The 24,394-nt window shown below is 37.9% G+C and overlaps 1 protein-coding gene across 1 annotated transcript in view; it reads left to right on the top strand.

Moving 5' to 3' along the window:
- The window catches only part of DDAH1 (dimethylarginine dimethylaminohydrolase 1), a 170,457-nt gene that overhangs the window by 108,195 nt on the left and 37,868 nt on the right, over positions 1-24,394 (top strand). Inside the window, exons 2-4 of the mRNA XM_004369117.2 lie at positions 16,360-16,459; positions 23,293-23,366; positions 24,199-24,318. Of these exons, the coding sequence (XP_004369174.1) occupies positions 16,360-16,459; positions 23,293-23,366; positions 24,199-24,318 (294 nt within the window). The remainder of the gene's footprint in view (positions 1-16,359; positions 16,460-23,292; positions 23,367-24,198; positions 24,319-24,394) is intronic.

Genomic DNA, 24,394 nt, shown 5'->3' with positions numbered 1-24,394 from the left:
ATCATATCAAATATTTATTCAGTTCTATGGTGCCATGATGCAAATATATTTGAACTGTCTGCTTTAAAACATATTTGAAAGTTGTTCTTCATACACCCTTGCTTATTCCGTAGATTTGCTTAATAAAGCTTGGCTTGTCTCCTGTTCAAGTGATCACAATTTCAAAATTGTCAGTTTCTAAAAAATAAAATTTTATACTATTGCTATGTTTTATAACTTCTACAAAACTGAATTTAACAAGAAAATGTACAGGCAATTGACAAGAAGTAACACTTGAAGCTTGATATCTATTACATCAGAGAGTTCATTACAGTCGATTCATGTGTTTCCTGATGTTTTATCCTGGTGGTATCTGTGTAATCATAAATGAATGTCCATTAACTAGTCCCTTCCTGCCAAAGGGGAATTTTTCCATCCATTGCTGCGAGCAGCTGCCATGCCTTACAACAGCAATGGATCAAAAATGTCTCCTGGAGTCAACTTTCTCGGAATATGATTGTTAAGAGGACTGGACAAGGCAGAATTTCTCACAGCACTTCCTGCAGGCACAGTTTGAGATAGTTCTTCTAATGTCCCATGGTTTCAAATACCATTATATGTCATTGACTCTCAAATCTTATTTCCAGTTCTGGCTTCTCCCAGAAGTTTAGAATAATATATGCAAATATGTTGACATCTCCATTTGAATATCTAGAAGACATTTCAAACTCAACATAGTCAAAACAAAACTCTTGAATTTTCTCCCTATACTTGTTCTTCTCCTCCCCTGCCTTCCCTATATCCAAAATTTGTACCACCATCTACCCAATTGCTCAATACAAAAATCTAAAAGTCACCCTTGTTTCTTTTCTTCACTCTCACATCTAATCCACCAATAAGTTCTGTCAACTTTTCCTTCAGAACACATCCAAAATTCGACCACTTTTCTTTGTCCACACTATTGCCACCCTCGTCCAACCCACCATTATCTTTTCCTTGGGCTACTGCGATTACCTCTTAACTAATTTCCCTGCTTCCATGCTGGCCGTCCAATCCATTTTCCACAAAGCAGCTAGCTAGAATTATCTTTATAAATTAGATTATGTCACTATTCTTCTAACTCTCCAATATCTTCCCATCACTCTTAAAATTCTAACCCCTTATGCTAGATTACTGAGATCTGTATGATCTGTCTCCTTTTTACGTCCCCAGCTTTACCTGTTACCCCTCTCTCTCTAGCCATCTTCATTTTAGCCCCATACTGGCCATCTTTCTATTCCTTGAATGTGTTAAGCTTGTTCCTACCTCAGGACCTTTGCACTGGCTCTTATTAGAACATTCTTCTCCCTGATGATAACAAGGTTGGTCCTTTTGGTCATTCAGGTCTCAGTTCAAATTTCACATTTTCATAAAGGCTGTTCCTGACTTCCCAACCTACAGTAACTACCCACTCATTTTATGTCACATCCCCTGATTTAAATTTCTGCATAGCACTATCTAATATTTTTCCTATTTATTACTTATTGTCTATTTCTCCAGATCCTTACCAGAATATACACAGGGATCTTCTTTTTTCACTGATGTATTCCAGGGCCTAAAATAGTGCCTGGTATACTAAGAGTGCTAGGTAAATATTTGTTGAATGACTCAGTAAATGAATGAAATTATTGGAGAAGATAAAGAAAAGAGTAGCAGTAAGTGATTTTGGGGAAGAATAGATCTTTCCACTTGGAGGTTTTTAGAAATAAAGATAAATTTGCTCATGCTTGAAATGCTATAAAAACCTAGAAGAGGTCACCCCACCTTATGACTATGACTTGGCTAAATAAGATGGGTATTTTTGCCTTATGCATAAGTGTGTTCGTAACATTTCTAGGAATTGCAAAGTTTTTCAGCTGTTCATTCAGTAAACATATAGGATATATAGAGAGTCTACTCTTGGCCAGATCTTTTGTTAGTAGAATGCCTCAGAGACAGTAGGACATAAGAGGAACATCTAACCCAACCAGGGGCTGGAACTGGAGTAGGAGCAGGAGTCTCTTGAAAGGCTTCTAGCGAAGTTGAATGTATACAATGTATTAATTGTGTACAGAACATACAAAAGATTTCTCATACCTCAAACCAGTTTAACCCAATAGATGGCAATGTGCAATGTCTCTAAATTCATAGAAAATTATGGACACTTCAAGCACTATGTCTAGTGCTTATTTTGGAGGGTGTGCACAACAAATTTTTATTCTTCTCAATTTTGGGGAAAATTATTTTAAAATTTGAAAAACTTGTCAGGTGCCTACTTTTTAACCTACTAAATTTTGCAGGCTTTTTTGGTAGCTGACACTTTCACTGGCTGTTTTGTGATAAATCATATTTTTATTTGTTCTCTGCAGACAGAATGTCAGTGGCTCTTAGGCAGTCAATACATGCATTGTGTCATTAGCGTCAGTAAGGAAATGGACCACTTGAATTAGTATGTTATATGTCAAGCGAGCTGATAAGACCAACAGAGTTCCTGCCTCATTTTTCATTTAAAAAGCTAAATGTCACTTCCAGCCTTCTTCGGGAAATCGTCTTGCAGCCATATGTGGGGACAGCTTTATGGAGAGGCCTTTGAATGTCTGGGACTTTGTCATTTTGACCTCTCAGGAGAATGAAGAGGGTCTTCCCCAATTTTGACCAGAGTCATTTTGATTTCTCCTGTGTACTCTGGCCCCATTTGTTCTTGTGTATCTGTCTAACCTTCCTAGATATCACTTGTCCTCCAGATCTGAGCCCTGGTTCAGAGATGAGAGTGCCATAATGTAAACTTGCAACTCTGACACACAGGCTGTACAATTTTCTACAGAACTGAGGCAGTATAGTACTTACTAGGTGCCTTTGGCTTTACAAATTATTATTTATTATCTTCTCTTTTCAATAAGCAGGATGGTCTTAGTGTTTTAAGTAGCATTTGGTTAGCATTCTTATAAAAATAGCCAAAATGTCAGGCATTACCAGTTTAAAGTAGCTACAACAATGAACTCAGACATACCAATGATCATGAAGATGGCATAGGACTGGGTAACATTTCGTTCTGTTATACTTAAGGGCGCCATGAGTCAGAGCTAACTCGACAGCAACTACATATTGTGTAATTTTTGGAATGGCAAGTCATGGTGTACTCCTAGAGAAAGAAAAAATCCCATATTAATAGTTACTTCTATGTTAGAATTTAATGGGTTTAGTAATGTGGACTATCTTTACTGACTTTTTGGTGGATACTACTTGTCGTTTTTGTTATATAAGTAAATGAGTTGCTTTTACCTGCAGCTAACAGAAAACTCAACTCAAATTGGTTAAGGAAATGTAGAATCTTATGTATCAAGAACTCCAGGGCTAAAGAAACTAGTCTACAAGACTAATAGTCTACATGAACCACGGCCTCATCTACCCTGAGACCAGAAGAACTAGATGGTGCCTGGCTACCACTACCGACCATTCTGATTAGGGCCACAATAGATGGGTCCTGATAGAATGGAAGAAAGTGTGGAACAGAACCTCAGATTCTTAAAAAAAATTCACACTTACTGGACCAGTTGAGACTGGAGGACTCCCCAAGACTATTGCCCTGAGATACTCTTTAAATCTTGAAGCGAAACTAGCCCCTAAAGTCACCTTTTAGCTAAATAAGAGATTGGCTCACAAAATAAAGAATATCACCCATGAGTAATGTACTCCTGTAAAAAATCATCTGTATGAAACCTAATGGTGAACAAATACTTTAAAACAAAGATGAGAAGATGGGGGACAGGGAAACTAGATTAATGAAATGGAACAACCAGAATGGAAATGAGAAAGTTCACACATTGTGAAGAATGTTGAATGGGAACCTAAACTGCTCTGTAAACTTTCACCAAAAACACAATAAAATATTATTAAAAAAAAAAAATTATGGGGAAATTTAACATCCTTATTATACATGATGTACCCTGAAAATTGAAAATCTGGAAAACTCTGTTGAATTCATGTGCTTCCATCACAGAATCTGTGTATTGTTTCTAAAAGTAACAAAGAAAGAACTCCAGAGCTCCAGGGTTGGTTGATTTAGCAGCTCAATTATGTCATCAAGGTCCCAGGTTCCTTCCATCTTGCTGCCTTGTCATCCTTGGTGGTGGTTGCATTCTCAGTTCAGCACCAGTTCCAGGTACCACATCCAGACAAGACAATGCCCAAAGGAACGGGGGATTATGTTTCTTTCTATGGCTCCAGAAACCTCTCAACATACTTCCTCTCGGTGGCCAAAACTGGGTCATTTGCACTAGTCCCTGGCAAGATGAATGGAACTGTCATGACTGACTTAGACTGGGAGATACCTGGAAGGATATGGTAATGATTAAATGAGATAATCCATGTAAAATCACTTACCACAATGCTTGGCACTTAGAAAGGACTTCATAAATTTTATTTATTATTAGTGATGATAAGCACATGACTAGTGATGATGATGGCATAAAAATTGTAAAAGAGAGGCAGAGTTACAATTAGTTAAGAGGCTTGGTGATACTGATTCTATGTTGAGGCGATAGAGGGAGATAACAAGGATCACTTGCACCTAGTAGGCACCTGGAAAATCCATCTATAGTACTGGGTTATAGGGCAAAGGCTCAAATCCTTAGAGGGGGCACAGAGCAGGACTCCACTCATAGGAAGGGACTGGGATAAGTTATTAGAACAAGCAAAGAATCAAGACAGTGCCCAGTTATGTAGTCTGTAGTGGGACAAAGAAAACATAAAAATGCTGAGCCTCCGACTATTGGCCTTGAGCTTGTTAGCTAGGTTGACCTTTGAAAGTGAGTAGAGAATGAGTCCAAAGTTTCATGAAATCTATTATGCTATATACATGGAGATGAGAAAGTATGGAGAAGTTAGCAATTAAGCAGGGCCTGACTTCTGTCTTCCTATAAGAAAGGCATTATGGACGCTCTATGTAGTATAATTATTCTCACTGTTGGCAGGTAATTAGCAGCCTTGGAGAAACTGTATGATGGTTTATTCCAAAAAATAAAATATAGGTATCATAAATTGGTGTTAACATGACACCAGTAGTTTTCTTCCCTACTGCAGCAGAGTCCTTCTGCTCGCCTATGAGGGATCTCACTCTTCTGAGATTTTTAAATCCACTTTTGGGTCTGCCATCCCTCCCTCCAATCCATATGTACCCAGCTCCTGGAGCCCTGGTGGCACAGTAGTTAAGAGGTGCGGCTGCTAACCAAAAGGTCGGCTGTTGAATCCATGAGCGGCTCCTTGGAAACCCTATGGGGACGTTCTATTCTGTGCTCTAGAGTCGCTATGAGTCGGAATCAACTTGACGGCATTGGGTTTGTTTTTTTGTTGTTTTTGCTTCTGATTAAATTTGTTTAAACACCAGAATTCTTTATTCATGAATAACTGTAACCATCTGGGGTGTTTTCAGTAAACTCAATGGGAAGGAAATAGGATTTACAGTCAGAGTTACATTTATGAATGCCAAAAATTGTTTTGCGACTACAACTCTTAGAAATCTAGAACTGGAAATGATCTCATTTTTAAAGCTCTGCCCCCTCATTTTACAAATAAGGAAACCAAGAAACTAAATATCCTGGTTAATTTTTAGAACTTGTTGCTAGAAATAAACCCGTTAAATATAGAAATCCAAGAAATCAATGAAAAAAATGCAATGGATATTTAACAAACTGTGGGAAATGTTTCAAGAAATCTTATTCATGTAACCGTTATTATTACAAATGTACAGAAGACGAAAATGAACTAATGTTATCAGATTCTCATACATGTTGACCATCCTATAAATATCATGAGTTCCCAGAATAATCACAGGATTAATGATATTTACTCGACTCTGTCGAATAACTTTTGATGATTTTAATGATTAAGTGAATTTCTGGTCTTACTGACCATTTTCCTAATACAGTAAACCCTTGATTAAGTCTTCAGAGACTACGGTAAGCTAATGTGAGGATCATCAAGAAACCCTTTTTGTTTCTAAGGAACAATGGGCCCACCAGCAGGAATAGGTAACCACTACTAACATTTTGATTTCTTAGCTTAAATGTCACTTCCTCAAAGAGGCCTTCTTTCACCCCCTCTATCTGAATTATGTAACCCTTTTATTTCTGAAAGCACATTGTTGATTCCTTTGTTGTTGTTAGGTGCCATCAAGTCAGTTCCAACTCAGCAACCCTGTGCTCAACAGAATGAAACACTGCCTGGTCCTGAGCCATCCTCACAATCATTGCTATTTTTCAGCCCATTGTTGCAGCCACTGTGTCAGTTCATCTCATTGAATGTCTTCCTCTTTTTCGCTGACCCTCTACCTTACCAAGCATGATGTCCTTCTTCAGGGACTGGTCTTTCCTGATAACATGTCCAAAATATGTGAGACCAAGTCTCACTGTCCTTGCTTCTAAGGAGCATTCTGACTGTACTTCTTCCAAGACAGACTTGTTCATTCTTCTGGTGGTCCATGATGTAATGAGCAAAAATGAGAAGATTGGGGCAGCCAAAGGCATGTTTTTACTTTTTATTGTTATTTATATACTTTTGTCATTTTAATTTCTGTGAGCCTGTATTTGATTTATAATTAAAAACACAAGAAGTATTGCATCTTGTTTTCTGCATGCTTCAGTATAACAGTACATTTCCATAAAGAATGGATTAAGGAAGCTGGTGAGTCTAGGACCCTAAATGCATTTAAAACATTGTTTTCTTGGGAATGTCTTAGGAATATCTAAAGAAAACCAAACCCACTGCCATTGAGTAGATTCCGACTCATCGCAACCCTGTAGGGTTTCCAAGGCTGTAAAGCTCTACCGAAGCAGACTGTCACATCTTTCTCCGTCGGAACTGCTGGTGGTTTCGAACCACCGAACTTTCAGCAGTCAGGTGCTTAACCACTGCACTACCAGGGCTTCTTATCTTAAGAATAGGTACAATATATTCTTAACAAACAACTTGGAAATAATATTTAGGTCAGCTTCTCTTGCTTTTGACAAAAGGCCTTTGCAAATACATTTTTGAATAAAATCTATTTAAATTTGAGTCTGTATTAATTTCGTTTTACTCTGTACAAATTACAACTAACTTAGCAACTTAAAGGAACACCTATTTATTTTCACAACTTTTGTTAAGTCAGAAGTTCAAGCATGTTGTATCTGGGTTCTCTGCTCAGGATCTCATAAGCAATGCTGCAGTCAGGGTGCTGTCTGGGCTGTGTACTCATCTGGAGTTCAGGGTTCTCTTCCAAGCTCACTGAGGTTGTTGGCAGAATTAAGTTCCTTGCCATTGTAGCACTAAGGTTCCTCCCCTCTCCCCGCACCCCCACTGCCGCTTTTTTTTTTTTTTTTTTTTGCTGTCTGTCAGCCATGGGTCACTCTCAATTTCTAGAGGCCACCCTCAGGTCCTATCCAGGTGTCTAGGATCAAAGGAAGTTCACAACATGGCTGTTTGCTTTCTTCCAGGCCAGCAGGAGAATATCTCTCTGACTTCCTCTATATCTAACCTCTAAACCCTCTTTTAAGAGCTCACCTGTTTAGGTCAGGCAGACCTTTTAATCTCCCTTTTTCTTAACTCAAAGTCAACTGATTAGGGACCTTAATCACATCTGCAAAATCTCTTTACCTATGCCATATAATATAACCTAATCATGAAAGTGACATGCCATCATATTTACAGGTCCTGCCCACACTCAAAGGAAGAGGATTATACAGTGCGTGAACATCGGGGTGGGAATCTTGGGCATCATCTTTGAATTCTGCCTGCTGCACTTCCCAGTGTGGTAGAACCCTTTGTCATCTTTCTAAATTTATTGGATTGATTTGGAGTGTGTCTACGTGTCTACGTGCTTTCATAATCTCACTGTATTTAAAATACATTGTTGACCATTTAAAAATTGTTTCGACATATAACTCTTTCTCATAATCTGATCTATAAATTGGAAGGATGAAGTAGTGGCTCCCAAAAAATTTATTAGCCTTAGTTTGTATATGCTTGGGAAAGCAGAATTTAGTATCTTTAGAAACCAAACCCAAGTGCAGACTGCTGCAATTTGCAGCTTCTATCACTCCATTCCTCTAAAATATCTAACAGCCCACATTTTTGTTCAACTAAAGAAATGATAGTGAAGACAATCTGTTTCTTGAGGATATTATAGTTCCTCAGAGCCATTCTAACATTCGTTTTCATTTCACTGAATAACCAAAAAAAAACCAAACCCATTGCTGTTGAGTCGATTCCAACTCATACTGACCCTATACTAGATACCTAATTATCTACTGAGGAGCCCTGGTAGCACAGTGGTTAAGCGCTCAGCTGCTAACTGAAGGGTCAGCGGTTCAAATCCAACAGCCACTCCGCAGGAGAAAGATATGGCAATCTGCTTCCCTAAGGATTACAGCCTTGGAAACCCTAAGGGGCAGTTCTACTCTGTCCTATAGGGTTGCTGTGAGTCGGAACTGGAATCGACTCAGTGGCAATGGGTTTTTTGTTTTCTTTTTTTTTTAAATTATCTACTGTCAATGTTGTACAAGAAAGAAGAAGACAAACTTTAGAGCAAGACTTTCTAAGTTCAAATCTCAGCTCTGCTGCTTACTTGCTATGAGACTTTTGTCAAGTTACCTAGCCTCTCCATGCTTCAGTTTCCTCATCACTAAAACAGAAATAATGCTTATACTTGCTTCATAGGATTGTGAGAACTAGAGAAGTTAAATATGAGTTCTTAGTATAGTGTCTAGCACATAGTAGAGTACATAAATGTTTGCTATTGTTATTGCTACCTAGATGCTTCCTAAGAACTTTGTCCTAAAATCAGAGTATAGAAAAGGATTCCAATATGTTTTTATTTAGGAATTTTTAGGACTGAATCCTTTAGTATATTAAAGCTTTGGTTAGTTTTAGTAATTTGATCAGCTCACATGAAAGTTTAAGGACTGAACCACTGCACAGACCTACAGCATCCCAGATTTGAAGGGTAGTAATTAATATGCAGGCTGTCCTTCGTGAGCACTCTTGATGTGGTTTATACATTCTGTTCATATTACTTAGAGTTCTTAATCACACTGCACCTTGGTATCCTATGGCTCTAATATGCAGAAATGTCATTTATCTCTGATATGAAGAGAACATAGAATCCAAAGTCTCCTTGTTACAAGGTCTTGTAAAACACAGTGGACTTAAATGTAGAGTTGGAAAGCAGAAGGTGTGAGCTCCAATTCTGATATGGACTGTGCTCTATGAAGAGACCTCAGGAGAATCATTATCACACAGTGGGGTGAACATGAGGATGGAGTCAGGAGGCCTGGATTCTAGACTGGGCTTCACTCGGCAAGTCAATCAACTTCATTTAGCCTCAGTTTAAAAATCAAACCCATTGCCATCGAGTTGATTCTGACTCATAGCGACCCTGTAGGACAGAGTAGAACTACCCAATAGGGTTTCCAAGGCTGTAATCTTTATGGAAGCAGACTGCCGCATCTTTCTCCCGAGGAGCCACTGGTGGGTTCAAACCGCTCGTCCTTCGGTTAGCAACCAGTGCTTTAACTACTGTGCCACCGGAGCTCCTTAACCTCAGTTTACTCGTATGTAAAATGGATATACTAATACCTATCCTTCCTACCTTTTACAGTTATTTTGAGCACCAGAAGAAATATTCCATTTTATTTCCACTACATATTCACAGAGTACATCTGCCCAACTAGGTTGTTAACTACCCAGGGGCAGGCGCTGTGGCTTTTTGATCTTTGTAGTCTGGTAAAAAAATGTTAATACCCACTAAATGTTGAACTGAAATGTTGATCAAATGAGAAAATAGAAGTGATAGCACAATACAGACAGTAAGCATTGTCATAAAATCAGTCAAATGTGCTAGTTAAAGTGGTCTCAGTGACCAAAGTTATGCTGAATCTCAGAAATTAAAATGGCATAAGGAAGGGCAATGTGGCCCGTTTAACATGACCAGGGACACGTGTGACTGTGATGCATCCACAGGTTCCAAGCTAGCTGTGCCTTGGCCTGCTCAAGACATCGCATCAGCTTCTTGAGAGGCCTCCTCAGCATTATCTCCATGTCATACTTAGCATTACAAGGCACAGCAAAGTCAGCAACAAGTAGAGAAAATGAAATCATCTCACCACCGACAAACTAAGTTTCTGCTATTCAACTCTTGGAGCTAGATAAGAGTACAGATAGGATGACAGTACAAAGCTCTTGTGATACGATGAATTGTAAAGGGACTGGAAGAATTTCAGTGGGCATTGAAAATGTAGCAGTGATGGTACAGCTGCCAGGGCCTGGCAGAACAGTGGGTGACTGAGACATGTCAGCAGCAGATAGACCAACTCTGGGAGCCTCATTTTTAGTCATTGCATCCGGCAGCCCATTGCGCAAAAGCTGCTAAAGGAAAATAGCTTGGCAAACAGAGGTTGGTGCAAATTCTTCATGGAGCCACAGCACAGAACTGTTTATCAGGCCTCATGGACACATTCACTACATCCAGTGTGAGCATGTGAAACATTCTAAGTGGGCATTGTTGAAAACACATTGCAAAAGTCAACTTCGGACAGGACCAACTTGAAAATATTGCCATGTAAATAAAGAGTATTAAATTAATTGTAGTGCTATTGCAAGTTATTATGAGTATAGCTTCCCAGTGAAAATGGGAAGTTTTTTGTTTTGGGTTTTGGTTTTTTTTTGAGGGGGTGGTATTTTGGGTTTAGGGGAGATTTTGTTGGAAGAAAAGGAGAGTTGGGCTCAAAAGATGTCTTTTTTAATGCTGAAAATGGTATATTTATCTTTTACTTGTTTCTGAAAAGTAGCCAAAATCCAGACCAAGGACTGAGTTAATTTAGGGCAAAATAATAATACTAGCAACTACTGGTTTTGAGCACTATATGCCAGGCACTGCACTAGATGCCTTACGTGTATTAGCTCATTTGTTACTCACATAATCCCTGTTTAAAGGAAGAGCATCATCCCATCTGCAGATCAGGAAATTTAGGCTAAGAGAAGATAACTGGTTGTAAGTCACATAGCTAATAAGTGGCAGAGATAGTATTCAAATCCCCAGTTCTTTCCACTCACCATGAGGAGCCAAAAGGGGTGAAATGAGAAGACAGGATGATGATATAAACGTAAGACAAATGAGGTAACAGAAGTGAAAGCCATGAAAGAAGGTAAGAAGAGAGCAGAGCAGGAAAGTAAGTAAAGGAGACCAAGCACTGAGAAGGAGAGGGAGTTCTTTAGACTGCTTGGGTCCTTTAGAGAGTTAACATCCTCATAACTATAATCATTCTAGATCATCTTGGCTGGTGCTTTTTTGAGTCTGTGGGACATGTCACCAGGAAGGCCCACTAACCTCTTTCTGTAGTGTCTCCAGAGGGCTGTTTCAAAGCAGAGACCATACAAGAAATCTACCACATATCCTGATAGCTTCCAGGAGATGGAAGGGAATCAGTTTTACATGATTTAAATTTAAATGTGTTTTCAGTGTACATGCTTTAATTACACTGGCTTTGCAGAAAAGACTGTGATTTTAATTGACTGGAAAGCAGATGGGATCTGTCATAGGATGGTAAAACATGAGAAGCTTGCCCGAATGTAAGAAAAAGTAGCAGCATTTCTCTTGTGGGTCAATTTCATAACACAGGTATTTGTCACTGGTGCACACAAGATGGAGTTCGTCAGAATAATATAAGTCATATCTAACATTTATTGAAAAGTTACTATGTGCCAGATTCTGCCCAGTGTTTTTAATATGTAATGATTAGGAGGAGCCTAGGAAGTTGGTGCAGTTATTAAAAAAACATCCATTTTGAAGATGAGAAACTGAGGCTCAGAAAACTGAACAACCTACAGTCACTCGGCTAACAAGTAGCAGAGCTAGGACTTGACCCCATCCCCTTAATCATAACACTGTACTATACAGACATTCCCAGGGAAGTGACCGTGAATGTGTAACCAACACCAATAAATAGATTTTTTTTTAATATTAGTACTCCAGAAAAGAGAGAGAGAGAGGGAAAAAATAAAAAGAAAAGATGATTACCTTAAGACAAAAACTAGTTCTCCTGGAGAGAAAGACGTGTAGGTTGGATGACTGGAAGTAGCAGAGGTGGCTAGAGAAGGAATCTAGAATTTACCTAGTAGCCATCAAGTTGATTCCAACTCATGGTGACCTCATGTGCATCAGAGTAGAACTGTGCTCTGTGGGGTTTTCAGTGGCCAATTTTTTGCATGTAGATCCACCAGGATTTTCTTCCAAGGCATCTCACCTCCAACCTTTGGTTTGTAGCCAAGCTTTACCATTTACACCACCCAGGAACTCTGTAGCAAAAGAAAAAAATGAAACCAAAAGCATATAGAGTGAAAAGGGAAGGAAGAAAGATCTGGTAAATCCTTAGAATATGGAAAATTATGTAGGTAAGGTTTAAATTAATTAAGATTTGTTTCTCTCACTTACCCTTTTTATTTCTAATTTCATGGGCTAAAATGACCCTTTCAACTCAGACTTTGGAATTAATACTGTTTGTCCTGAAGGTTTCTCTCCGCCCTGAGCAATGCTAAATTCCACTCGGCAGGGTTAGTATCTCAATGAAAGGTGGATGTGTTGTTTGGCCATTTTTTTTTTTCCTTTTGGAAGTTAATTAAGTCAACATTAACCGTGGCTATGTAACCACAGAATGGGCAGTTTCTTGAAGGCTCATGGTTTGGATCTCTTCCTGCAAAAATCTCTACTTCTGTAGTTATATTTAGTGTTCTAACTGCCTAAATGGCTGGCTTGCTGTGGGCCCATGTGTCAGGGCAACGCTGGGCCTGTTTACAGCTGAGTTTGTCTGATTCACTGGAGCCGCTGTGCCAAGCATATGTGGTTCTCAGTGGACAGCCTGTCAGGTTCAGCCTCTCCTGTTTCTTCTCCAGAAATCTCCCTGGGGTTAGCATTGTCAGTTTGCTGCCATATGGCCCTGCAGCTCTCAAACACTGTTTACTTGATGTTTAAAAATGTTTTAAACTTGCCCATGCACTTAACTCTGAAAGTAATGTAGTATCATCAATGTTTGTGGTATGGAATTATCCTGGTGATTTTGTTTACATAGATGTTACTGAATGTTAAAAAAAAAAAAAAAAAAGTACTACCCTTGCACAAAAGCCGGTTTTTTAATGTCAGTACAGCTGTTTTAACTTTTAAGAAACCACAAACATTTTATCCTCTAAAATTTTAATTTTGAAAGACAGAACTTTTAAAGAGATGCAGTGTCTCTGAAGCTGGCAGATAATACCCTCCCTACTTCTGTTCTCCTTAAACTCTTAAAAGTTGAATAAATTTCCTCGGGTAGAGATGTTACATATAAACTTTTCAGACCAAATTCCATGTTATTGCTGAATTCCTAGTAATCTTTGAAATGTTAAGTTATAATAGAAGTAGTAGCGTTCATAATGGTAACAAAAGGTAGCAGTAGCTCAGTTCTCATGATCTCTCTTCAGACCTAGTGTATTTTCCATGAACACAGAGGCAGAGAGGCCAGAAGGAAGCAGTTGTATGTTTTCCTGGGTTCACTGTATCCCAACAAGTCATGGAGGATGTTGCTTTGCTTCTTTTTTATGCTATAGCAACGATTCCACTTCCTGTCACATTGGAAAACCTATTTGGCTGTTAAAAGAGGTCACTAGATGTATTTATTACAACATTAAGACCATTTTGTCCATGGAAATAATTTTTTATTGTTCTGAGTCACTCTGGTTCGTGGAATTTTTACATGAGTTCCAGGACAAGGATGAGATGATTTATTTATTTTACTTTGTATCCTTTTTAATGTTTTTTTGACTGCATGAATGTGAGGCTTGTTGTTAAAGTATTTCCATATTTTTATTACTTTAGAAGTTACTCTGCTATATTTATGACTCCTAAACTCCTCAGGCATCTGACACCGGCAATGATACCCCTCATTCCACGTCCTCTTCTGAATCCAGCTTGAATCTCTGGCAGTTCCCTATTGATGTACTGCTGCAACTGTTTTTTAATTATCTTCAGCATAATTTTACTTGCATGTGATATTAATGATATTGTTCGATAATTTCCAATAATTTTAAATAGGGACATATATGGATCTCTTCCAGTCAGTTGGCCAGATAGCTGTCTTCCAAATTTCTTGGCAGAGGTGAGTGAACACTTCCAGCGTTATATCCGTTTGTTGAAACATCTCAATTGGTATTCTGTCAATTCCTGGAGCCTTGTTTTTCTCCAATGCCTTCAGTGTAGCTTGGACTTCTTCCTTCAGTACCATAAGTTTTTGATCGTATGTTACCTTCTGAAATGGTTGAACGTCGACCAGTCCTTTTCGGTACAGTGACTTTGTGTATTCCTTCCATCTTCTATTGACGTTTCCTACGTAGTTCAATTTTTTGCCCATAGAATTCTTCAGGATTGCAACTTGAGGCTTGAATTTTTTTCTTCAGTTTTTTCAGCTTGAGAAATACCAAGCATGTTCTTCCCTTTTGGTTTTCTACCTCCAGGTCTTCGCACATTTCATTTATAATACTTTGTCTTCTCGAGCTGCCCTTTGTAATCTTTGATTCAGCTCTTTTTACTTCATCATTTCTTCCTTTCACTTTAGCTACTCTATGTTCAAGGGCAAGTTTCAGAGTTATTTTCAATCACCTCATATGCATGCAAAAGCTGGACAATGAATAAGGAAAACCGAAGAAGAATTGATGCATTTGAATTATAGTGTTGGCAAAGAATGTTGAATATACCATGGACTGCCAGAAGAATGAAAAAATCTTGAAAGAAGTACAGCCAGAATGCTCCTTAGAAGCAAGGATGGTGAGACTTCATCTCATGTACTTTGGACATGTTATCAGTCCCTGGAGAAGGACATCATGCTTGGTAAAGTAGAGGGTCAGCAAGAAAAAGAAGGACCCTCAACAAGATGGAATGACACAATGGCTGCAACAATGGGGTCAAACATAGTAAGGATTATGAGGATGATGCATGACTGGGCAACATTTCGTTCTGTTGTACGTAGGGTCTCTATGAGTCAGAACTGGCATGACAGCACCTAACAACAATAAAAACAACAACAAACTCCTCATTGACAATTCACTATGTGTACTCAGCATGCTGTATTTTGGCAGAGCTACCTGCTTTTCCCAGTGATCTGTGATCATGTGCTATCTATTCATGTCTTCTCAATCTGTGTCTTCACCATGTTAAAGGTTATAAAGTTTAAAAATTGTTTTGTTGAGTTGCTGGGAGGACTTGAATTAAATTCTGACTATCAGTCATTTGTTATGCCTTAATTTTTTTTTTTTTTCCTATTAGACTAAACCTCACTAGAAATGTTCCCTGCTTCAGCCCAGAATGTCTCTGGTTTAGACCATTCCCTGGAATCATAAAAAGTCCCTGAAATTCATCTTCATGTATTTTTTTTTAATTTCATTGCAATTGCAGTTATTGTACTTGTTAATCATTTCTAGGGAGCCAGGAAATTATATTAACTGAGTATAAATTTAAATAACAGTTTAGATTTACAGAGAAGCTTTGGCTGTCCTGACATTTTAGAAAATATTTAAGTATAAAACAATGATTGTCCTATGGGTGAGATTTCACATTAGTGGTTATTGTCATTGATATTTCTTCCATATACCATATTTTTATGCAAATAACATGCACTTTCTGCATTTGTTTGCTGGCCATGCCCCCACTGTGAGGTATTTTCTTAAGTGTGCTATGCTAATTTTTTTTTTATGGCAACATGTGGAAGAGGATTGGGATGGAGGTGCTTTGAGGGTGCCTCACTTGGGGGACAGGGCGTGGCGGGGGTGTTTGTGTGTGTGGTTTGCAGCCAGTAAACACAGAAGGCACGTGTTATTTGTTTAAAAATATGGTATTGCCCTGTGTCTGTGTAACTCTGACTGACTGACTGACTAACTGGCTTAAGGTTTAAAATTTAAATCATGCATTTTCTGCCAAGGGTAGGGGGACAGGGTACCATGCCTGCCACCTTTCTTGACTCATGTGTTCTAACCAGTCAGCCTCCAATAATGCCATAGCTAGTCAGCCTCCGACAGTGTCCTAGTTAGTCAGCCTTCCAACAGAATAAAGGACTATAATACTGACTTGACCTTAGACTAGATGGGGACAAAAATAGACAATTTCTAACGGATAATTTCCTGTCTTACAAATGATCATGATATACCCTACACTAGACTACATATATCCACAAGAAGGTGGGTGGGTAGGTGGGCGTGTGCATGTGCACGAGAAGAAGCATGGTTCAGTGTTCAGAAGTTCTAGATGGTTGGTTTTCTTGTTTGGAAATGGTAGGATATTAATCTGAATCATTTTATTTTCAACAGGTTGACATGATGAAAGAAGCATTAGAAAAACTTCAACTGAATATAGTCGAGATGAAAGATGAAAATGCAACTTTAGATGGTGGAGATGTCCTATTCACAGGTACCATGGTATTTTTTTTTCTAGCTAAAAATATTTCTAATGCCTGGCTTGCATTCACTTGTTTCATTATAGTTTTTTGTCTTTTCTTTAAAATTACAAATGTAATAGATGTTCAGTGTAGGGAATTTGAAAAATACAGAAAAGCATACTCACAGAGAATCACTTAAATATTTGGGTGTATTTTTTTAAAGTATTTTTGTATGCATGTATTTGCATAGTTTTACAAGAATATAATCAGTCTGTACAGACCATTTTGTAGCTTGCTTCCACCATGTTTTTCTACAACATGAGTTTATGAGTAGCAGTTTTTCATAGTATGACTGTATGTCTGGTTTGTATTTAAAAGATTTCTTAATTCAAATTAGTGTCATTTATAGATAATCTTCTCCCCAGATGGTAAGATGAATTTAAATACTTTTCCATGCAAATTGACTTGGATTAATGCCAGATGAATAATAGCAGAACTCAACAAAATATAAACAGTTTATTATTATTGATTTAACTGGAATCAGTTTTTACATTGGATATAATATGGCTACTAAAGCAATAGTAATTTTAGTATTTAACCTTTCCGATTCTTTATGATCATATTATTATTGTTTTGTAAAATTTTGTGCTAAAATCTAGATCTCTGAATTTATTCTGGTTATATTGATGAGCAAGTCTATCAGTAGTGATTTTTAATTTATAGTGAGAGTTTATTTTCCCCTAAATGTCAGAGAATAAATACCTGTTTCACCAAAGTAGCCCTAACAACGGAGGCTGAGCCCCAGGAGGCTGGGGATATAGCTCCAAGTGGCCCACTGACAGCATGAAGTTCCTTAGAAGTCTGATTTTTTTTGGGGGGGGGGGATGCAACAACACTTTATTCACATAGAGAAGGAACAGAACAAGGTCAGCTTCAGTTGTGGGTAGTGGTGTTGGTCCTGCATGGCCAGTGGATCACTCCCTGCAGCCGACACAAGGCTGGTGTTCTGCTTGCACCCCTCTCATACTGTAGGTGAGGGACCTCGTTCCCTTCCTGCCAGGTACGTATGTAGAAATACGTTGGCCAGGTGCCATCTAATGCACACACTTAGCTGTTATAGGCCTATTTCAATTTGCATTGAAACAATATTTATTATCTAATCTATAGACCATATTCAAATTTTGCCAGTTGTTTCATTAACTTCTTGTATAACAACAGAAGAAAAAAATTTTTCTGGTCCAATATCCCATCGGAATCACACATTGCATTTAGTCATGTCTCTTTAGTCTCCTTTAATCTGGAATAATTCTTCGGTCTTTCATGATCTTGATATTATTGATGAGTATGGACCTGTTACTTTGTAGAATGTTCCTCAGTTTGGATTTGTCTGGATTGTTTTTCCTTGTGATTAGATTTAGGTTATGCATTTTTAGCAGGAATGCCGCAAAAATGATGTTGTGTCCTTCTCAGTGCATCATGTCCGGAGGCACATGATGTCTGTTTGTTTCATTACTGGTGCTGTTAAACTGATTACTTGGTTAAGAAGATGTCTATCAGGTTTCTCCACTATAAATTTTTATGTTTCCATTTGTAATTAATAAGTTCCTTGGAAGCGTGCTAGAATTTTTACCGTTATAGTACTTTATTGTCTTAAAATGTATTCCAATACTCAGTTTTTCACCATCCTTCCAGATTCAGTCTCTTAAACAGATACTTCAGGTCTTGTAATGGCTCACAGTTCTAGTTGTCCCAGTCTTCCCCTGGACGAGGAGCTTCTCTGCGCAGGAACCTTGGGTCCAAAGGACGCGCTCTGCTCCCAGTGCTCCTTTCTTGGTGGTATGAGGTCCCCTGAAGTCTGATATTTTATTTCGCTAATGTGAATTTTATGTTGAATGTCATGTATATAGCCGAAATATAGCCATCTTGGTTTTAATATAAAAGTAATGTTTTGTATTACTTAGATTTGGATATAATTAATGTTCCAGGAGGGTGAGTAGAGTTTTTCTAGTGACATTTGAGTAGACCTTTGCTCAGTACCAGGTACCTATGGATGGGGTCACTGTGCTGCCCAACTTCCGGGGGCACCATTCTTATCACAGCCTGTGTGAATGGTATCCTCTGGAGTTGTGCATTGAACGGACTGTGCTACCACTATCGTAGGCAGTGACCCTGCCTCTGGGGTTTGGTTGGCATGCCCATTTGAGAAACACAGCCTTAAAAACACGGAAGAAGGAATCAAGGAGGCCTATGCTGAATTCTCAGCTCTGGCATGCTCAACCAGACTCAGGCTATCTTTGAATCTGTCCAGTAAGTTCCCCTTAGAATATTTTTTGTGCCTGCCACCAGACACTTTGATTCACTTTGGTAGCACAGAACAATGGCCTGTTTCTCTTGGAAAATAACTTTGTTTAAAGCTAGATGTGTAAATCACACTTCCCTATAATAAAACTCTTCTATTTTTTTTACTAGTAAATAACCATATAATAAATAGCTTCTTGTGTTGTTAAGTGCTGTCGACTCAGTTCTGACTCATAGCAGCCCTATGTACAACAGAATGAAACACTGCCGGTCTAGTACAGTCCTTGCTGTATTTGAGCCCATTGTTGCAGCCACTGTGTCATTCCATCTTGTTGAGGGTCTTCCTGTTTTTCTCTGACCCTCTGCTTTACCAAGCACGATGTCTGTCTCCAGGTACTGGTCCCTCCTGATAACATGTCCAAAGTACTTGAGATGAAGTCTTGCCATCCTCACTTCTAAGTAGCATTCTGGCTGTACTTCTTCTAAGGAAGATTTTTTTATTCTTCTGGCAGACCATAGCATATTCAGTATTCTTCACCAACACCATAATTCAAACGTATCAATTCTTCTTTGGTCCTTCTTATTCATTGTCCAGCTTTCGCATGCATATGAGGTAACGGAGAATACCATGGCTTGGGTCAGGTGTACCTTAGTCCTCAAAGTGACATCTTATTATAAGCAGGTACTAATAGCACTTAAAGTATGGTTTAAAACAAGCTATGTTCACAGCCATACAGTTATCTTAACAGCTTATCTGAACAGAACCCCTAAAATCTCAATGTTACAGCACAGTTTATATTAGGAATCTCTTCCTTCGGTTAAAGGTCTTTCCACAGCATCTCAAGCCTCATCTTTCTGCCCCAACTTCTGATTAGTTGCCCAGCATTGAGGCTTGCCTTTCATGCTATCTATAGACTTTTGGATTTGCTATATCCAATACATAAGTTAATATCGTAATAATTATTTTATTCAAAACTGAGATGGCATTGGGATATTAAGATCTTTATCTGCTTGGCACCTCATTTATCAATCACCTATATTTTGAGCCCAAGAAGGAAGCACCTAATCTCTAGTCTTGCCTTCTATTTCCTACTTCTCAATTAATTAGAGAGCATTGGGTAAGAAACAGAAGTATGTAGCACTTTAATTATGCTGTGTCCTCTTCCTTCTGTAACTCAGGGCCTCGTTAATAATTTATTAAGAAATGGACAGAAGGAAAGCTGCTTTCCAATTCCAATTCCTGCTGAGAAATATGTCAGTTAGGCAAGCAGCTACTGGCAAAAATTGTTTCAATCCGCTTCCCTTAAAAATACAACATCAACTTACCTCTACTTATATTTATTTTTATTGTGAAATATGGAGTACATTAAAAAGAGCTATAAAATGTTTATGTACAGTTTAAAGACCAATAATAAAATGAACACCTGGGTACCCACCACCTGACTTAAGAAATAGATCATTATTAGGATCTTAGAAGCCCCTGGGTGGTCCTGCAGTCCCAAATGCTCCCCCTTCCCAACCTGAGGTAACCACTGCCGTGAAGTTTGTGATAAACATTGCTTTGTCTTTCTTTGAGCTTCATCTCTATATATGTATTCCTAAGTTATACTTTGTTTAGTTTTGCTTGTCTTTTAGCTTTATATTGTTGGAGTTATACTATATGAACTCGTGTGACTTTCTGCTTTTGATTTATGTTGATGTTTGTAGCTGCAGTTCATTCATTTTCACTGCTAAGTAACATTCAGTGGTAAGAATACCCTGTAATCTGTTTATTCATTTTTCTGCTGATGTATATTTGGGTATGTTTCAGTTTTTGTCTATTATCTTCAGTGCTGCTATGTATCTTTTTGTGTATGTCTCCTGGGAACATATACAAGAGTTTCTTCAAGGTAAACACCTAGAAATAGAATTTCAGGTGATAGGATAAACTCCCTTTTGCTGCAATGAGATGATTATATGAGTTTCTTCTCTAATCTGTTGATGTGGTTAATTACATTAATTGATTTTCTGATATTGGACTGGTCTTGCATCCTGAGATGAAACCAAACTTGATCATGACATATTCTCTTTTTAATACAGTGTTAGGTTTGGTCTGCTAGTATTTTGTTTAAGATTTTCATTTCTGTGGCCTATAATCTTTCTTTCTTGTTATCCTTATCTGGTTTTGGTAAAAGAGTTATGTTAGCCTCTTAAAATAGGGAATGTTTCCCATTTTTTTATTCTCTGAAATCAGTGAATTTTGAGTTATCTATTTCTTGAATTTTGGTAGAATTTACCTGTAAACAAATCCTGTGAGCTTGGTGCTTTTTTTGTGGGAAGATTTTTAACTGAATTCAGTTTCTTTAATGATTATATGATTACTTAGGTTCTCCTGAGTCGGCTTTGGAAGTTGTTTTTTAGCATGTGATCTATTTCATCTAAGTTTTTTTTTTTTTTTTTAATTTTAGGTATGAAGTTATTCATATCTTCTTAATATCTGTTTAAGTTTCACAACATTTCTTGCTATTCCCATTTTTCATTCATAATATTGTTTATTTGTGCCTTCCGTTTTTTTTTTCCCTTACCAGAAGTTTCAATTTTATTCATCTTTTCCAAGAACCAACTTGTGGCTTTGTTGAACCTTCTCTTTTATGTTTCCTTTCTCTTTCTATTTCTATCTTTATTTTCTTCCTTCAGATTTTCTTTGTTTTTATTGTTTATTTTTTCTTATATCTCAAGTTGGAATTTTATCTCGTTAACCTTGAACTTGTCACCTTCTTTAATGTGTTATTTAAGGCCATAACTTTCCATTTAAGTATTGCGTTAGCTGAGTCTTTCTTTTTTTTAATATGAGTATTTTGTTATCATTTAGTTCTAAATGTTTTCTAATTTCTATTATGATTTCAACTTTGACCCATGAGTGGATAGTGATGTTAAAAAAAATAACAACTTATAGGTCATTGTTGCAAGTTGCTAGGACACCATCTCATTACTCTGAAAATTGACGAGTAAAGGAAAGACTCAAGCATTTAGCCTATCTTTTCTTTATGAATTCAATTTCAGGTAAACCAGATGTGTGATTGCGGAAAGTTTTTCTTTGTTGAAGAATCCCAGTCAGTAAATGCAGATTCCTAATAAAATAGTGGATTCATATAGTGATCATCAAAGGATATTAAAACCATTATCTGAATGATTTCTTGGTGGGGAACTTCATAATGGATGAATCAGGATGATACCACCAGAACCCACTGATCAATCTATTATCATTGGAGATGTGACAGCCAGTCATGTACCTCATGACATGATACAGTAGAAGTACAGCCTCACCTCTGAAGTGGGCTTGTCAAGAAGAAAAAAAATTGATAACAATCTAATTAAGCATCTAAATGAAACTAGCAGTTTACTGAAAATACAGAGGATAAAGGAACAAGTTAAATGACACCCATGGAAGCAATCAGCCAAATCCAGAATATGGAATATTCAATAGGACAAATGACCAGGTTTCTTCTATAATTAAGTAGAGTGAGGGAGGGGAAAAAAGAAGGTAGAGTGGTATAGAAAAAAAGTGACAAACAGCCATAATTTTTTTTTTCAATTTCAATTTCAGCATTTTCGTTGTTTGCATTGGTCATTTAGGGGATCTAGGTCACCATATTGCCAGAAATAGAAGACCAACTTACTTGTTAGAGATAAGGAGCATACTTTTCTTTATACTTTCCTATCACACTTTAGTCTTTTAAAATGGAAATAATCTTTATGCCTCATTATAAATCTTATATAACTTGCTTAATACATTAAATGTTTGTCTTAAAAGTTGTGTATAAATCTGTTTTTATATTAAAAGAATTAAGGAAGTTTTTTTTTGTAGCTGACATTTTTATAAAATGAATAATATTTTGTCAAGAAAAAGACCTGTCCCTTACTTAAATTTTGATTATTACGTAGTGAATTTTCTTAAGAGGCAACACAGTCATACCATTACCCCCCTGCCAAAAAAAAATTATCAGTGTGCTCCAAAAGATTCCTGTGTCTGCCCACATCATAAGCCCTTGGAATTTTTCATAACATCATTTGACCTATGTCATTTAACTCTTTCATAAAGACATTATGAAGATTAAAGTTATAACATCTGTAATTAGGAATAAATGGATGTGTAGTTTTAAAGACAAAGCTCGCAGGGGTCAGACCTGAAGACCAGTCAGTTGTAGACTCACTTTACCCAGATGTTGTCTGCAAGCCTTACATGATCATTTTAAGAAGAGGGATCCTACCTCATCAGCAATGTCTAATATTGTTCTTTTAGGGAGGAAAAGAAGTACTGCTAATTTGTCACTGCTATTACTTCATTTCTGACTGTCAATTACTGATTGGTTTAATTCTCTTCTTTCCTAAGTAAAAAGTTTATTTCTAAGAGCAATAGTTTGAAATAAGTTTTTGGTAAAGAGAGCAGGAATCAGAGGACCAGTGGAGCTGCCCTTTGAAGAGGAAGAAAACCGTGATGCTTTGAGGTCACTATTTATAGATAAAAGAAATAGTGCACAGCCAGCTGGTGCCACCCACTCACTCTGTTCCATGACATTTATTATAGGCAGAGAATTTTTTGTGGGCCTTTCCAAAAGGACAAATCAACGAGGTGCTGAAATCTTGGCTGATACTTTTAAGGTAGGTAAAGGATAATTTATGCCTGGTGCAGAATAATCAATAAATGTGCATAGACTCATTGAATCAATATGTCATGAATCACGGTGTTTATATGTCACCAGCTTTGCAAAATAATTCCTAATATTGGTAGGAGTTCTAGGAGCTATCAAATTCAAATTGTTCAATACTTAGGTTTTGTTGGGCTGCCACAGCAGCAACAGGCAAAGTTACGAGCATCTTCTATTTTCTCCCAGTTATAACCATACAACTACCCAGCAGATGTTCCTAGCACAATTAAGAGCTTAAAAAAAAAAAAAAAATCTGGAGCACCAATAGGCTCGAACATGGAGATGTGGATTTTTTGGATTGGAATCAGTGGTTGCCTTACTTGGGTGCCTACTATGTGCCAGACACTGTGCTAGATGCTACACATACATCCTGTCATGGACACTTTACTCTAATGACCATCAATAAGTTGCCTTGCCAAACTGCTTAGGAAGGGATATAACCCACAAGCAGCTCTGTACCCTACAAGGATATGAGGCTCCGGCTGAGCCGCAGTTTGAACAGTGTATTTAGACACACCCTCCCAGAGTGGCCCGCTCCATAGATGAAACAACAAGTGAAAAGCTGTTGGCACAGTTAGGCATCTGGAAGGAAGCTCCGCGCTTTCTTCTTACAAGCAATCTTCATTTAGCTGGCAATGCCAAAGCCTGAGAGTCCCAGTTTTCCTTCCAGATATGCAGAGCCCCTGGCAGTCTCCAGTGGAGCAGGTGTGGCTCAGGCAGGTTTTTAATTCATTTTAGAATTATTCTTCAGTGTCTAACTGCTTGTTTTTCCATTATATGCATAGGACTATGCGGTCTCCATGGTCCCAGTGGGCAATAATTTGCATCTGAAGAGTTTCTGCAGCATGGCCGGGCCTAACCTGATTGCAATCGGGTCCAGTGAATCCGCACAGAAAGCCCTGAAGGTATATAAAAAATATCCTCCTTCTAAATGCAGCCAGCAGGCCTTGCCTGCCACATGATCTTCCTCATTCTGTCTGC

Source organism: Trichechus manatus, unplaced genomic scaffold (assembly GCF_000243295.1).
Source record: "Trichechus manatus latirostris isolate Lorelei unplaced genomic scaffold, TriManLat1.0 scaffold00003, whole genome shotgun sequence".
NCBI classification, from domain to species: domain Eukaryota; kingdom Metazoa; phylum Chordata; class Mammalia; order Sirenia; family Trichechidae; genus Trichechus; species Trichechus manatus.
The sequence above is the reverse complement of the archived record's forward strand: the minus strand, read 5'-3'. Positions and strand labels throughout refer to the sequence as shown.